General features: G+C 43.5%; 1 protein-coding gene across 3 annotated transcripts in view; it reads left to right on the forward strand.

Annotated features, from left to right (window-relative positions):
* LOC112222782 (glutamate receptor ionotropic, kainate 2-like) overlaps positions 1-18753 on the forward strand; it is a 246155-nt gene that overhangs the window by 206488 nt on the left and 20914 nt on the right. For all 3 annotated transcript variants that reach the window (XM_042304836.1, XM_042304834.1, XM_042304835.1), the window contains one exon: positions 17583-17808. In XM_042304836.1, the coding sequence (XP_042160770.1) occupies positions 17583-17808 (226 nt within the window). The remainder of the gene's footprint in view (positions 1-17582; positions 17809-18753) is intronic.

The following is an 18753-nucleotide window of genomic DNA, read 5'->3' on the forward strand; positions in this document are numbered from 1 at the left end:
GCTCTCTCTCTCTCTCTCCTTCCCTCTCCTTCCTCTCTCTCTCTCTCTCTCTCTCCTTCCCTTGCTCTCTCTCTCTCTCTCTCCTCTTGCTCTCTCTCTCCTTCCCTTGCTCTCTCTCTCTCTCTCTTCCCTTGCTCTCTCTCTCTCTCCTTCCCTTGCTCTCTCTCTCTCTCTCTTCCCCCTTGCTCTCTCTCTCTCTCTCTCTCTTCCCTTGCTCTCTCTCTCTCTCTCTCTTCCCTTGCTCTCTCTCTCTCTCCTTCCCTTCCCTTGCTCTCTCTCTCTCTCTCTCTCTCTCTCTGCTCTCTCTCTCTCTCTCTCTCTCTCTCTCCTTCCCTTGCTCTCTCTCTCTCTCTCTCTTCCCTTGCTCTCTCTCTCTCTCGCTCTCCTTCCCTTGCTCTCTCTCTCTCTCTCCTTCCCTTGCTCTCTCTCGCTCTCCTTCCCTTGCTCTCTCTCTCTCTCCTTCCCTTGCTCTCTCTCTCTCTCCTTCCCTTGCTCTCTCTCTCTCTCTCTCTCCTTCCCTTGCTCTCTCTCTCTCTCTCCTTCCCTTGCTCTCTCTTCTCCTTCCCTCTCTCTCTCTCTCCTCTCTCCTCTCCTTCCTTCCCTTGCTCTCTCTCTCTCTCCTTTCCCTTGCTCTCTCTCTCTCTCCTTCTTCCCCTTGCTCTCTCTCTCTCTCCTTCCCTTGCTCTCTCTCTCCCTTCTCTCTCTCTCTCGCTCTCCTTCCCTTGCTCTCTCTCTCCTTCCCTTGCTCTCTCTCTCTCGCTCTCCTTCCCTTGCTCTCTCTCTCTCTCTCTCTCTCGCTCTCCTTCCCTTGCTCTCTCTCTCTCTCGCTCTCCTTCCCTTGCTCTCTCTCTCTCTCGCTCTCCTTCCCTTGCTCTCTCTCTCTCTCCTCTCCTTCCCTTGCTCTCTCTCTCTCTCTCTTCCCTTCCCTTGCTCTCTCTCTCTCCTTCCCTTGCTCTCTCTCTCCTTCCCTTGCTCTCTCTCTCCTTCCCTTGCTCTCTCTCGCTCTCCTTCCCTTGCTCTCTCTCGCTCTCCTTCCCTTGCTCTCTCTCGCTCTCCTTCCCTTGCTCTCTCTCGCTCTCCTTCCCTTGCTCTCTCTCGCTCTCCTTCCCTTGCTCTCTCTCGCTCTCCTTCCCTTGCTCTCTCTCGCTCTCCTTCCCTTGCTCTCTCTCGCTCTCCTTCCCTTGCTCTCTCTCGCTCTCCTTCCCTTGCTCTCTCTCGCTCTCCTTCCCTTGCTCTCTCTCGCTCTCCTTCCCTTGCTCTCTCTCGCTCTCCTTCCCTTGCTCTCTCTCGCTCTCCTTCCCTCTCTCTCTCCTTCCCTTGCTCTCTCTCTCCTTCCCTTGCTCTCTCTCTCTCTCCTTCCCTTGCTCTCTCTCTCCTTCCCTTGCTCTCTCTCTCTTTCCCTTGCTCTCTCTCTCCTTCCCTTGCTCTCTCTCTCCCTCTATTTTGTCTTCTTTATTTCCACTTTCTTTCTCTTTCATAAAAAATATCATTTTTTTGAGGACGATTGTCGCTGAGCCCTTGAGGACTCTCCAGTAATCAGCAGTGAGTTTATTGGTACTGATGAGTCACCAGTTTTGAACCAAGCTATTCTACAGTACAGACTGTACTGAACTAAGCTATCCTGCAATACAGGCAGTACTGAACCAAGCTATCCTACAATACAGACAGAACTGAACCAAGCTATCCTACAATACAGGCAGTACTGAACTAAGCTATCCTACAATACAGGCAGTACTGAACTAAGCTATCCTACAATACAGGCAGTACTGAACTAAGCTATCCTACAATACAGGCAGTACTGAACTAAGCTATCCTACAATACAGGCAGTACTGAACTGAGCTATCCTCCGGTACAGACAGCGATCCTGACCTGAGCTATCCTCCGGTACAGACAGCGATCCTAACCAAGCAATCCTCCGGTACAGACAGCGATCCTGACCAAGCTATCCTCCAGTACAGACAGCGATCCTGACCAAGCAATCCTCCAGTACAGTCAGCGATCCTGACCGAGTTATCCTCCAGTACCGACTGTGGTTTTGACAAAGCGATTCCACACTACCGACAGCCGTTCTGATCAAGCTATCCTCATGTACAGACTATGGTCCTGATCAAGCTATCCTACACAATAGACAGTCATTCTGATCAAGCTATTCTACAGTATAGACAGTCGTTCTGACCAAGCTATCCTGCTCTACAGACAGTCGTTCTGATCAAGCTATCCTATAGTATAGACAGTGATCCTCACAATGCTCTCCTATAGTATAGACGGTGATCCTGACCATGCTGTCCTATAGTATAGACAGTGATCCTCACAATGCTCTCCTATAGAAACGACAGTGATCCTCACCATGCTCTCCTATAGAAACGACAGTGATCCTCACCATGCTCTCCTATAGCATAGACTGATTCTCACCATGCTCTCCTATAGTGTAGACAGTGATCCCCACCATGCTCTCATATAGTGTAGATAGTGATCCTCACAATGCTCTCCTGTAGTATAGACAGTGGTCCTCACCATGCTCTACTATGGTATAGATAGTGATCCTCACAATGCTCTCCTATAGTATAGACAGTGATCCACACCGTGCTCTCCTATAGTATAGATAGTGATCCTCCCCAAGCTCTCCTATAGTATAGATAGTGATCCTCACCATGCTCTCCTATAGTATAGATAGTGATCCTCACCATGCTCTCCTATAGTATAGACAGTGATCCTCACCATGCTCTCCTATAGTATAGACAGTGATCCTCACCATGCTCTCCTATAGTATAGACAGTGATCCTCACCATGCTCTCCTATAGTATAGACAGTGATCCTCACCATGCTCTCCTATAGTATAGACAGTGATCCTCACCATGCTCTCCTATAGTATAGACAGTGATCCTCACCATGCTCTACTATAGTATAGACAGTGATCCTCACCATGCTCTACTATAGTATAGACTGATTCTCACTATCGTCTACTATAGTATAGACAGTGATCCTCACCATGCTCTCCTATAGTATAGACAGTGATCCTCACAATGCTCTCCTATAGTATAGACTGATTCTCACTATCGTCTACTACAGTGTAGATATTGATCCTCACCGTGCTCTCCTATAGAAACGACAGTGATCCTCACCATGCTCTCCTATAGCATAGACTGATTCTCACCATCCTCTACTACAGTATGTACAGTGATCCTCACCATGCTCTCCTATAGAAACGACAGTGATCCTCACCATGCTCTCCTATAGTGTAGACAGTGATCCCCACCATGCTCTCCTATAGTATAGACAGTGATCCCCACCATCCTCTACTATAGCATAGATAGTGATCCTCACCAAGCTCTCCTATAGTATAGACATCGATCCTCTTCTATAGTATAGACAGTGATCCTCACAATGCTCTCCTATAGTATAGACAGTGATCCTCACCATTCTCTCCTATAGTATAGACAGTGATCCTCACCACGCTCTCCTATTGTATAGACACTGATCCACACCATGCTCTGCTATAGTATAGACAGTGATCCTCACCATGCTTTCCTATAGTACAGGCAGTGATCCTCACCATGCTCTGCTATAGTATAGACATTGATGCTGACCATGCTTTCCTATAGTGTAGACAGTGATCCTCACAATGCTCTCCTATAGTATAGACTACATACTTCCGGCGCCGACAGAGATGGCCGCTTCGCATTCCTAGGAAACTATGCAGTTTTTACTTTTTTTACGTGTTATTTCTTACACTAGTACCCCAGGTCATCTTAGGTTTCATTACATACAGCCGAGAAGAACTACTGAATATAAGATCAGCGTCAACTCACCATCAGTACGACCAAGAATATGTTTTTCGCGATGCGGATCCTGTGTTCTGCCTTACAACCAGTGCAACGGAGTGGATTACATGCAGCGACCCAAAAAAACGACTCAGAAAAAGAGAGAAACGAAGCGGTCTTCTGGTCAGACTCCGGAGACGGGCACACTTCTTGCCAATGTCCAGTCTCTTGACAACAAGGTTGATGAAATCCGAGCAAGGGTAGCATTCCAGAGGGACATCAGAGACTAACGTTCTCTGCTTCACGGAAACATGGCTAACTGGAGAGACGCTATCCGAAGCGGTGCAGCCAGCGGGTTTCTCCACGCATCGCGCCGACAGAAACAAACATCTTTCTGGTAAGAAGAGGGGCGGGGCGTATGCCTTATGACTAACGTGACATGGTGTGATGAAAGAAACATACAGGAACTCAAATCCTTCTGTTCACCTGATTTAGAATTCCTCACAATCAAATGTAGACCGCATTATCTACCAAGAGAATTCTCTTCGATTATAATCACAGCCGTATATATCCCCCCCCAAGCAGACACATCGATGGCTCTGAACGAACTTTATTTAACTCTCTGCAAACTGGAAACGATTTATCCGGAGGCAGCATTCATTGTAGCTGGGGATTTTAACAAGGCTAATCTGAAAACAAGACTCCCTAAATTTTATCAGCATATCGGTTGCGCAACCAGGGGTGGAAAGACCCTGGATCATTGTTACTCTAACTTCCGCAATGCATATAAGGCCCTGCCCCGCCCCCCTTTCGGAAAAGCTGACCACGACTCCATTTTGTTGATCCCTGCCTACAGACAGAAACTAAAACAAGAGGCTCCCACGCTGAGGTCTGTCCAACGCTGGTCCGACCAAGCTGACTCCACACTCCAAGACTGCTTCCATCACGTGGACTGGGAGATGTTTCGTATTGCGTCAGACAACAACATTGACGAATACGCTGATTCGGTGTGCGAGTTCATTAGAACGTGCGTTGAAGATGTCGTTCCCATAGCAACGATTAAAACATTCCCTAACCAGAAACCGTGGATTGATGGCAGCATTCGTGTGAAACTGAAGGCGCGAACCACTGCTTTTAATCAGGGCAAGGTGTCTGGTAACATGACTGAATACAAACAGTGCAGCTATTCCCTCCGCAAGGCTATCAAACAAGCTAAGCGCCAGTACAGAGACAAAGTAGAATCTCAATTCAACGGCTCAGACACAAGAGGCATGTGGCAGGGTCTACAGTCAATCACGGACTACAGGAAGAAACCCAGCCCAGTCACGGAACAGGATGTCTTGCTCCCAGGCAGACTAAATAACTTTTTTGCCCGCTTTGAGGACAATACAGTGCCACTGACACGGCCTGCAACGAAAACATGCAGACTCTCCTTCACTGCAGCCGAAGTGAGTAAGACATTTAAACGTGTTAACCCTCGCAAGGCTGCAGGCCCAGACGGCATCCCCAGCCGCGCCCTCAGAGCATGAGCAGACCAGCTGGCCGGTGTGTTTACGGACATATTCAATCAATCCCTATACCAGTCTGCTGTTCCCACATGCTTCAAGAGGGCCACCATTGTTCCTGTTCCCAAGAAAGCTAAGGTAACTGAGCTAAACGACTACCGCCCCGTAGCACTCACATCCGTCATCATGAAGTGCTTTGAGAGACTAGTCAAGGACCATATCACCTCCACCCTACCTGACACCCTAGACCCACTCCAACTTGCTTACCGCCCAAATAGGTCCACAGACGATGCAATCTCAACCACACTGCACACTGCCCTAACCCATCTGGACAAGAGGAATACCTATGTGAGAATGCTGTTCATCGACTACAGCTCGGCATTCAACACCATAGTACCCTCCAAGCTCGTCATCAAGCTCGAGACCCTGGGTCTCGACCCCGCCCTGTGCAACTGGGTACTGGACTTCCTGACGGGCCGCCCCCAGGTGGTGAGGGTAGGCAACAACATCTCCTCCCCGCTGATCCTCAACACTGGGGCCCCACAAGGGTGCGTTCTGAGCCCTCTCCTGTACTCCCTGTTCACCCACGACTGCGTGGCCACGCACGCCTCCAACTCAATCATCAAGTTTGCGGACGACACAACAGTGGTAGGCTTGATTACCAACAACGACGAGACGGCCTACAGGGAGGAGGTGAGGGCCCTCGGAGTGTAGTGTCAGGAAAATAACCTCACACTCAACGTCAACAAAACTAAGGAGATGATTGTGGACTTCAGGAAACAGCAGAGGGAACACCCCCCCATCCACATCGATGGAACAGTAGTGGAGAGGGTAGCAAGTTTTAAGTTCCTCGGCATACACATCACAGACAAACTGAATTGGCCCACTCACACAGACAGCATCGTGAGGAAGGCGCAGCAGCGCCTCTTCAACCTCAGGAGGCTGAAGAAATTCGGCTTGTCACCAAAAGCACACAAACTTCTACAGATGCACAATCGAGAGCATCCTGGCGGGCTGTATCACCGCCTGGTATGGCAACTGCACCGCCCTCAACCGTAAGGCTCTCCAGAGGGTAGTGAGGTCTGCACAACGCATCACCGGGGGCAAACTACCTGCCCTCCAGGACACCTACACCACCCGATGCTACAGGAAGGCCATAAAGATCATCAAGGACATCAACCACCCGAGCCACTGCCTGTTCACCCCGCTGTCATCCAGAAGGCGAGGTCAGTACAGGTACATCAAAGCTGGGACCGAGAGACTGAAAAACAGCTTCGATCTCAAGGCCATCAGACTGTTAAACAGCCACCACTAACATTGAGTGGCTACTGCCAACACACTGTCAATGACACTGACTCTACTCCAGCCACTTTAATAATGGGAATTGATGGGAAATGATGTAAATATATCACTAGCCACTTTAAACAATGCTACCTTATATAATGTTACTTACCCTACATTATTCATCTCATATGCATACGTAGATACTGTACTCTATATCATCGACTGCATCCTTATGTAATACATGTATCACTAGCCACTTTAACTATGCCACTTGGTTTACATACTCATCTCATATGTATATACTGTACTCGATATCATCTACTGTATCTTGCCTATGCTGCTCTGTACCATCACTCATTCATATATCCTTATGTACATATTCTTTATCCCCTTACACTGTGTATAAGAGTAGTTTTTTGGAATTGTTAGTTAGATTACTTGTTCGTTATTAGTGCATTGTCGGAACTAGAAGCACAAGCATTTCGCTACACTCGCATCAACATCTGCTAACCATGTGTATGTGACGAATAAAATTTGATTTGATTTGATTCTCACCATGCTCTGCTATAGTATAGACAGTGATCCTCACCATGCTCTCCTATAGTATAGACAGTGATCCTCAACACGCTCTCCTATAGTATAGACAGTGATGCTGACCATGCTCTCCTATAGTACAGACAGTGATCCTCACCGTGCTCTCCTATAGTACAGACTAGAGGTCGACCGATTAATCGGAATGGCCAACTTTAAAAAAAAAAATTTTGCACCTTTATTTAATCTTTATTTAACTAGGCAAGTCAGTTAAGAAAACATTCTTATTTTCAATGACAGCCTAGGAACGGTGGGTTAACTGCCTCATTCAGGGGTAGAATGACAGATTTTTACCTTGTCAGCTCGGGGAAATTCAATCTTGCAACCTTAGTTAACTAGGCCAACGCTCTAACCACCTGCCTCTCATTGCACTCCACGAGGAGCCTGCCTGTTACGCAAATTCAGTAAGCCAAAGTAAGTTGCTAGCTAGCATTAAACTTATCTTATAAAAAACAAAATCATAATCACTAGTTAACTACACATGGTTGATGATATTATTAGTTTATCTAGCATGTCCTGCGTTGCATATAATCAATGCGGTGCGTATCGTTGCTCCAGTGTACCTAACCATGAACATCAATGCCTTTCTTAAAATCAATACACAGAAGTATATATTTTTAAACCTGCATATTTAGCTAAAAGATATCCAGGTAAGCAGGCAATATTAACCAGGTGAAATTGTGTTACTTCTTTTGCGTTCATTGCACGCAGAGTCCGTGTATATGCAACAGTTTGGGCCGCCTAATTTGCCAGAACTTTACGTAATTATGACATAACATTGAAGGTTGCGCAATGTAACAGGAATATTTAGACTGATGGATGCCACCCTTTAGATAAAATACGGAACGGTTCACTGAAAAAATAAACGTCTTGTTTGAGATGATAGTTTCCGGATTCGACCATATTAATGACCTAATATATATAATATTAATGTATTTCTGTGTGTTATCATGTTATAACTAAGTCTATGATTTGATAGAGCAGTCTGACTGAGCAATGGTAGGCAGCAGCAGGCTCGTAAGCATTCATTCAAACACTTTTGTGCGATTGCCAGCAGCTGTTTATGACTTCAAGCCTATCAACACCCGAGATTAGGCTGGTGTAACCGATGTGAAATGGCTAACTAGTTAGCAGGGTGCGTGCTAATAGCGTTTCAAACGTCACTCGCTCTGAGACTTGGAGTGGTTGTTCCCCTTGCTCTGCAAGGCTTTTGTGGAGCGATGGGTAAAACGCTGCTTCGAGGGTGGCTGTTGTCGTTGTGTTCCTGGTTCGAGCCCAGGTAGGAGCGAGTAGAGGGACGGAAGCTATACTGTTACACTGGCAATACTAAAGTGCCTATACGAACATCCAATAGTCAAAGGTTAATGAAATACAAATGGTATAGAGAGAAATAGTCTTATAATTCCTATAATAACTTCAACCTAAAACTTCTTACCTGGGAATATTGAAGACTCATGTTAAAAGGAACAATCTTTCATATGTTCTCATGTTTTGAGCAAGGAACTTAAACGTTAGCTTTCTTACATGGCACATATTGTACTTTTACTTTCTTCTCCAACACTTTGTTATTGCATTATTTAAACCAACTTGAACATGTTTCATTATCTACTTGAGGCTAAATTGATTTTATTGATGTATTATATTAAGTTAAAATAAGTGTTCATTCAGTATTGTTGTAATTGTCATTATTACAAATACATTTTTAAAAAATTGGCCGATTAATCGGTATCTGCTTTTTTTGGTCCTCCAATAATCGGTATTGGCGTTGAAAAATCATATTCGGTCGACCTCTAATAGACAGTGATCCTGACCATGCTCCTATTGTATAGACAGTGATCCTGATCATGCTCTCCTATTGTATAGGCAGTCCTCCTGATCATGCTCTCCTATAGTATAGACAGTCATACTGACAATGCTCTCCTATAGTATAGACAGTCATCCTGACAATGCTCTCCTATTGTATAGACAGTGATCCTGACAATGCTCTCCTATTGTATAGACAGTGATCCTGACAATGCTCTCCTATTGTATAGACAGTCATCCTGACAATGCTCTCCTATTGTATAGACAGTCATCCTGACAATGCTCTCCTATTGTATAGACAGTGATCCTGACAATGCTCTCCTATTGTATAGACAGTCCTCCTGACAATGCTCTCCTATTGTATAGACAGTCATCCTGACAATGCTCTCCTATTGTATAGACAGTGATCCTGACAATGCTCTCCTATTGTATAGACAGTCATCCTGACAATGCTCTCCTATTGTATAGACAGTCATCCTGACAATGCTCTCCTATTGTATAGACAGCCATCCTGACAATGCTCTCCTATTGTATAGACATTGATCCTGGCAATGCTCTCCTATTGTATAGACAGTGATCCTGGCAATGCTCTCCTATTGTATAGACAGTCATCCTGACAATGCTCTCCTATTGTATAGACAGTGATCCCTCTGGATCAGTTAGTTGGTGAAACAGGAGATAGGCATCTGATTCAATCAAGACACTAATTGATCAGATTAAAGTAGAAGCTCTTAAAGCGGAATAGTTCTACTTCATTAAGATTCCATGTAAGTTTTCATTTCTGAAAAAAAGGAAATGCAATTTGTAATGTGCGTTGTCGTTTTGCAGTGCTATATGTTTTCGTGATTGATGTATCTTTAATCTTAGAACATAAACCAATATAACATGATATCATAAACCTGTATTACATTACTACCACAATCCCCTTTCCTTTGCAGCTGGAGAACGTGTTTCCTGGACTTGGGAATTGTTCCTGTGTTTTGTCTTTATGTGCTCTACCGTTCAGTGTCAACAATGTATCGTAAAAAAATATCTGTCAAAAGTCATCTACGCAGATAATAAGTGTTGTTTGTGGTGACAGAACTGTTTTCTTCCTCTTTCTCCATGCCTTTGATTACAGGCTCTTTGAAAAATATGCAAAACACTTAGCAGAGCAATACGTGTTGACAAGCCTAACAATAGAGAGTATGCTGGTGGTCTGTGGTGGGAAGGGGACCCCAGGGATCTCAGTCCATCCATTTGCTTCTTACGACGCCATCACTCAACCTCCCCGAGAAAGGCCTCTCTCTCAAGGCCATGTGTAAAACAAGAACATTTACACACAGACGTGCACACACACACACACACACACACACACACACACACACACACACACACACACACACACGCACGCAGACACACGCAGACACACACACACACACACACACACACACACACACACACACACACACACAGACACACGCAGACACACGCAGACACACACACAGCCATGAGCACACACACGCAGGCACACGTGTGCACATACACACACATGCACATGCGGACATATCCACACACACACACACACACATACACACACACACACACACACACACACACACACACACACGCACGACACACGCAGACACACACACAGCCATGAGCACACACACACAGCCATGCAGCAGGCACACGTGTGCACATACACACACATGCACATGCGGACATATCCACACACACACACACACACACACACACACACACACGCAGACACACGCAGACACACACACAGCCATGAGCACACACATATCCACACACACACACACACACACACACACGCAGACACACTCACGCAGGCACACGTGTGCACATACACACACATGCACATGCGGACATATCCACACACACACACACACACACACACACACACACGCAGACACACGCAGACACACACACAGCCATGAGCACACACACGCAGGCACACGTGTGCACATACACACACATGCGGACATATCCACACACATACACACGCACACGCACACACACAAGCGTGCACACGCATATTTATACTCGCACATTTATACTCACACAAGTATTCACTTCCTGCTTTGCAGTACACTACCTATATAAAACAGTTAACATCAAGTTCACTGCTGAAAAATAGCACACTGAAGAGAGCAACATTACCTCATAAAGCCAAGAGACAAATGATCCTTAATTGTTATTATTTACCAAGTTACATGATTCAGGATTAGACTGTGGCCAAGCAGGCAGTGACTCACATTTCCTCCCCTGGAAAGCCTTGAGTGGGTCTGAGGTGAGAGGCAGGGGCGCCATGTACCCTTTATTTTAGAGAAGGCATAAAGTACGTGAGAATGGAGGGGGGTGGTACGCAGCTTTCACCTGGTTGAGTGAAAATGGTTGGAAAATAACTTTTTCCTGCAGTCTAGAGCCATAATCATTATACCAAAGGATATGTCTAAGTCTATTTTTCTGCATAGGTTAAAGCATACCTCTTTACCTGTTCAATTGTCATTTTAATGAATGATGCACATTGATTCTTTAAGAATTAAAGCAATTTAGACTTTTCTAAAGTCTAGCAACCATGCCAGCAGGCATCCCAGCTAAGTTAGGTAAACAAGTGACTCTAACTTGATTAAGTGCCTGAAATGGCTTGTTAGCTGGTTTTGAGGTTGGGAGATCGGGAACCTATCTAGCTGGCTAGCTAAAGCCAATTTCATAAAAAGCTAGGTGGCTAGTATTACAGAGAAACAACATTTCAGTTTTATTTATTAATCAATAAGGAATCAATATGCTACATAGCTTGATCAAAATCAAATTAATTTACAAACATACATCCTGCGAGTCCTGCCCATCACAGGCAGCTAAAATCAAATGAGACGCTGTGTCTGTCACTTGAAACTGTCTCTCCTCTTCCACTGACGATACTGTCTGCAAGCACTAGTGTATTTAGCGCCCTGCCTAGCATGTCTTTGCTCAGTGGTGCACCTTGGAAGGAACCATTTACTAGGGAGAATAGGAGGGGGGTACTCTTTGCCAAGTCCAGTCAGTGTGCCCCCTCCGCAAAATATACCACTGACAAAAGGTAGGCTTAAAAATGTTTGTTTAGTAATTAATTTAGCATCTAAAAAATAAATAAACAGGGCAAATCTATGGGCATGACGCCTCTGGTGAGAGGGACCTGAAGGTGCTTGGCTGATTAGAGGTTATGACTTGGTACTCTCTGTATTGCGCTTGTGGATCAGGGCTGACAGCTATTAGCATCACAATGTAGAAATAATAGATTTATAAGAGGAAGGGCTTCCATGGAGGTATTAACTTCCACTTCATCTAATGAGGGCGTTGGACACATTCAAATCGATTCAGAGAGCTCATTTGGGGCGGCAGGGTAGCCTAGTGGTTAGAGCGTTGGACTTGTAACCTGAAAGGTTTGCAAGTTCAAATCCCCGAGCTGACAAGGTACAAGTCTGATGTTCTGCCCCTGAACAGGCAGTTAACCCACTGTTCCTAGGCCATCATTGAAAATAAGAATTTGTTCTTAACTGACTTGCCAAGTTAAATGAAGGTAAAATTGTAGTGGGGCTACGAGCCTGCGATGGCACATACTGTACGTACACGTGCAATAAAAACAGTGTTTGAACAGTTGTCTCCTAAATCCTTTGTTGTTGTTCTAATGTTCTTTACAATCATGTTTGTTTTCCATCATAGTTTAAATAACTTAGAAAAAACATTGTCATAAAGCATTATGACCATCCTGTGTCACTTTACTTGGACTAAGACAATACACTTTATGACTTTAAGTCAAGAAGCATCATAATCATATAAACCAGATAGGCCTATCACGTACATGCCTGCCCTTATGTCATCAGTCAAAAAGGTGTCTTGTCCTGCTCTTAAAATCTGCTCCTGCATTCATCCGAGTCATCAGCAACAGACATTTGGGGTACATTTTACATTTTAGTAATTTAGCAGATGCTCTTATCCAGAGCGACTTTTAGTTAGTGCATTCATTCTTAAGATAGCTTGGTGGGACAACCACATATTACAGACATAGTAGTTATCAGCAAAGTCAGAGATGGAAAGGGGGGCGTGGGGGTGTGGGGGGAAGTTCAGGAAAGTTCAGAAAAGTTATTCTCTGAATTATATAATTACGGGTAGGTGCATGTCTGACATCAATGTGTGTGCAAATTACAATGATAATTGAACTACTATGATCAATTTCAGAAAACGTTATATAACATAAACATACTGTTGACTTGTAGGTTTTGGTGTAATGGAATGTTTTGCTTTGTGTGGTAGGTTTTGTGGGTTTAGGCTCTTATGTAGGTGTCATAACCAGCCATAAAATAACACAATATACAGGTCTATATATATGTGTCATGATATTGTTATTATGGCAGGTTATGACAAGCTATGTCAGCTGTTATGACACATTATGACATGGTTATGACCGTGTCATGATGCTGGGTGTCAAGTAAAGGGGTGAATGTACTTGTTTTTGTGTTTTTGAACAGGATTGAAACGTTACTTTGATCACACTTGCCACTCTGCTGTTCTCAATGCCTGTTTTTCTTTACAGATCTAATTTAGTTTTTTGTTGATTTGTACAAAAGGTCAGAGTTTTGTACTATATTTTCCTACGGAGTGTTTTTTTTGTTGATTTGTACAAAAGGTCAGAGTTTTGTACTATATTTTCCTATGGAGTGTTTTTCAATCCTGTAATTGTTGTGTTTCATGTTAGAGTATTGGGATAATTACGATAATTTGTGGTTGTGTTTTCTCAGTCCCTAAGGTCCACCAATACCCACTTTGGGTTTGAATTGTTGTTGCGATGACTCAGATGTTGGCCAGCAATTGGGGCCTCATAGTTCTTGTGTTCTACTCCAGGATTGATAGGTTTTATACCTTGTCGACCAAGACGACTCCTAACTGAGAGCAATTAGCTGTTTATCTGTAGGTATGTTCCAATGTTTTATATTATATAACTGTTAGATTAGGTGTAGCAAGGTTTTCTGTGGAACGGAAGTTAACTTTTCATTAACAAATGGGAAGTTCGTGTTTAGTTTGGAACTTAGTTCTCTGAGTCTTTTCTTTACCCTGGCATTCTCCAAAACAAAGAGAAGAGTATGCCAGCCGTTTCTTTTCCCTCTTGTGTTACTATAGGCAACAGAATCCCCCAGACAACTCTGATCTGAACCAGATCAGTGTAGCCAACAGCATATGAACTGCAAAATCACACATCTCAATCAAAACCCATATTCAACTCACTTTAGCAATAATTATTCACTCAAGCACTAATCTAATCAAATCAAATCAAATGTATTTGTATCTCCTGCGCCTTCTTCCCGACGCTGTCTGTGTGGGTGGACCAAATCAGTTTGTCCGTGATGTGTACGCCGAGGAACTTAAAACTTACTACCCTCTCCACTACTGTCCCATCGATGTGGATAGGGGGGGGTGCTCCCTCTGCTGTTTCCTGAAGTCCACAATCATCTCCTTTGTTTTGTTGACATTGAGTGTGAGGTTAATTTCCTATTTTCCTGACACCACACTCCGAGGACCCTCACCTCCTCCCTGTAGGCCGTCTCGTCATTGTTGGTAATCAAGCCTACCACTGTAGTGTCGTCCGCAAACAATGGTAAGATACCTCATTGGCAATCCCCATCACGGCATTATCATGATTGATCATGGTTTCACCGCCTGTTCTCTCCTTCTCAACTCTGATCATTCAGTGGCAGTTAAGACAAGACTGTGTGCCATTCAAATAAAATAAAAGTTGATTTCTCACTTGCGCCAAATACAACAGGTGTAGACCTTAAGGTTAAATTCGTACTTACAGGCTCTAACTAACAGTGCAATTTAAGTTTAAAATAAAAATAGGTATTAGGTGAACAATAGGTAAGTAAAGAAATAAAAAACAACAGTAAAAAGACAGTGAAAAATAACAGTAGCGAGGCTATATACAGTAGCGAGGCTATATACAGGCACCGGTTAGTCGGGCTGATTGAGGTAGTATGTACATGTAGGTATGGTTAAAATGACTATGCATATATGATGAACAGAGAGTAGCAGTTGTCTAAAAGAGGGGTTGGGCGGTTGGTGGGTGGCGGGTGGCGGGACACAATGCAGATAGTCCGTGTAGCCAATGTGCGGGGGGCACTGGTTGGTCGGGCTAATTGAGGTAGTATGTACATGAATGTATAGTTAAAGTGACTATGCATATATGATAAACAGACACAGTAGCAGCAGCGTAAAAGAGGGGTTGGGAGGGGACAATGCAAATAGTCCGGGTAGCCATTTGATTACCTGTTCAGGAGTCTCATGGCTGTTGAGAAAAAAGCTGTTGAGAAGCCTTTTGGTCCTAGACTTGGTGTTCCGGTACCGCTTGCCATGCGGTAGTAGAGAGAACAGTCTATGACTGGGGTCTTTGACAGAGAAAGGTGCCATAGGGCCTTCCTCTGACACCACCTGGTGTGGAGGTCCATTCATTCATTCATTCAGCACTTGAGTTCGAATTTCACGGTAGAGAAGGAGGTATTATGTGTGAGAGAGATGGAAAAAGACACGCTTTTCTGGGAACAATGATGATGATTCTGTTTGGGAGTGCATAGCATAGTGAATGATTATAACAGGCTTTTGAACAGATCTGGATCCCGTAGTAACGTTAGATTGTAGCGGTGCTAATCTTCAGCCACTTCAGCATGATCAAAGGATTAGGCAGAGCAGTGTTCTAATCATCCCCGGCGCCCAGCCGAGACATGGAAACGCACGTCTCCACCGAGAGGAATGTGTGATTCTGAAAACAGAGAGGCCAAGTAAGAAGAGATGAAAACCTCATTTAAAAAACAGATAGGTTGAGGAGGGGAGAGGCAAAGAAGAGGAGAGTCCAAAACAATTTTTAAAACTATTTAGTTCTATAAAAACTCTTGTAATTCGAACTGTCGTTCATATCTACTTAAGTTACTTTCACACAAATATAAATATACCAACTTTTCAAATACTGTATAAGCTCTGCAAATGCTCTCTAATTTAATAAATTCCAATTTAACAGCTATTTGTGACCCAGTCAAACTTCAATGATCTCGATACCTGTTAGTCTTCTTCTAAATATCTCATTAGCTTTGTGTGATCAGTGCACGTCTTTTGTAGTCACCGGTGGTTCTGAGGGAAGCCCACCTCTGTACTATCCTGTGTGAGTTAGTGTTAGCTAACTATGTGGCTATCTGCCTCCCCGTCCATGTATTCAGAGCCAGTGCCCCTGCCTTATCAGCAGTCTGTAGCTTGCATGCTCAATCGCCTGATTTGTCAAGGGTGACTCCAAAAGATTCTGATAGGCACTTCGCAAATCACCCAGTTGATCTAAAATATCGACCAGCCACAAAAAGTCATTACACACAATAATGGCGGGCGGGACCTTGGAAGATGTGACTTAATTAGGTTTCAAATGCCTTCAAAAATGCCTTCAAATCTCTGGGCCCTGGGAGAGTATCACACACACCTGAGTCTTCACTGACTTTACAGCTGGAAAAAGTGTACTCTGCTGACAATACTACTGCTCTTACTGATACACAATATTAACTAACTACAGAAATGGAATTGATTGATAATCCTAATGCTATTATCATTCTACTGGTACTACTACTAATACTACTACTACTACTACTACTAACGACTTATATCCCTACACATAATAGGTTCATATTAATACTTTCTGTTGAGGTGTTCAGTATGTACTTTTGCTGTATAGTTCATAATTGCTGTAAAGCTGTAATTATTAGATATTCTTTAGACTGCCATTTTGTGAGGGTGGTTACAGTCATTAGCATGTTTTACTATCTATGTCTCCCTCTCTCTCTCTCTCTCTCTGTCTCTGTCTCTCTCTGTCTCTCTCTCTGTCTCTGTCTCTGTCTCTCTCTCTGTCTCTCTCTCTGTCTCTGTCTCTCTCTCTCTCTCTCTCTCTCTCTCTGTCTCTGTCTCTGTCTCTCTCTCTCTCTCTCTCTCTCTCTCTCTCTCTCTGTCTGCTCAGTACGAGATAATTATTAAATGAGGAAGAAAAGCAACACCAGAAAGTCTCTCAACAATAAATTACATGTTTTCATAATGACATTTAAAAAGTAATTGCATGTAAATTGTGTTCCAGGCTTAGGAATGAAAACATGCCTGGTGTTTAAATGAGTGTTCTATTTAACCTCTCTCTGCTTGTCTGTGTGTTTGTCTCTCTGCCAACCTTGGTGTCATTGGAGAATCTATATTTTAGAGAAAGGTCTCTTTTTCTGCATCACACACTGATGAGAATATTTTTTTTATATCTGCACTGATTAAATGTACTTTCCTTCTGAGCTCATTCCAATTTGTTCAACCTCACAGGCACAGCTTTTGATAGGAGATGATCCTGACCAATATTTATGAATTCACCATGATATATCTAGCCTTTGAAAAAAAAACTCAAATGACATTCTGTTTTGATTGATTTAGAGTATGTGTGTGCATCGGTACTACTGTATAAATGTCTGTTTTACACATTAATCACACCAGGAATATAACTATCAAGACCGACTCTCCTCCAACTCCTTTTATGACATTATTGAATCGTATCCTAACAGTCATCATTCTCTCTGTTTCTTCCTTGCTGTGTAGAAAACCAAGATCTCCACATACGACAAGATGTGGGAGTTTATGAGCAGTCGGAGGCACTCTGTGATGGTGAAGGATATTGACGAAGGGATCCACCGAGTTCTCACCTCGGACTACGCCTTCCTCATGGAGTCCACCACCATCGAGTTTGTCACCCAGCGCAACTGCAACCTTACCCAGATAGGGGGTCTCATCGACTCCAAAGCCTACGGCGTGGGAACCCCAATGGGTATGTCCTCCTCTCAACATAGTACAACACACACATATACCTACTTCTCAAGCACAATTTCTGCAACTATTCTCGCCTATTTCGACAGTTAGGACAAAAGACTGAGCCATACTCCCACCCACAGTACATTCTCCATAACCCTGAGACATGACCCGTGCAATAACATCCAGTATCATAGCACCCTGCATTAAGATAAGATTTATTATGCTGTTTAATAACACAGTCCACTACACTATAGCATGTTTATAATTTATTAACACAGCCCACTACACTATAGCATGTTTATCATTTCATAACACAGCCTGCTACACTATAGCATGTTTATCATTTAATAACACAGTCCACTACACTATAGCATGTTTATCATTTAATAACACAGCCCACTACGCTATAGCATGTTTATCATTTAATAACACAGCCCACTATGCTATAGCATGTTTATCATTTAATAACACAGCCTGCTACACTATAGCATGTTTATCATTTAATAATACAGCCTGCTACACTATAGCATGTTTATCATTTAATAACACAGCCTGCTACACTATAGCATGTTTATCATTTAATAACACCGCCTGCTACACTATAGCATGTTTATCATTTAATAACACAGCCTGCTACACTATAGCATGTTTATCATTTAATAACACAGCCCACTACGCTATAGCATGTTTATCATTTAATAACACAGCCCACTATGCTATAGCATGTTTATCATTTAATAACACAGCCCACCAGGCTATAGCATGTTTATCATTTAATAACACAGCCTGCTACACTATAGCATGTTTATCATTTAATAACACAGCCCACTACGCTATAGCATGTTTATCATTTAATAACACAGCCTGCTACACTATAGCATGTTTATCATTTAATAACACAGCCTGCTACACTATAGCATGTTTATCATTTAATAACACAGCCCACTATGCTATAGCATGT

This window comes from Oncorhynchus tshawytscha, linkage group LG23 (assembly GCF_018296145.1).
Source record: "Oncorhynchus tshawytscha isolate Ot180627B linkage group LG23, Otsh_v2.0, whole genome shotgun sequence".
NCBI lineage: Eukaryota > Metazoa > Chordata > Actinopteri > Salmoniformes > Salmonidae > Oncorhynchus > Oncorhynchus tshawytscha.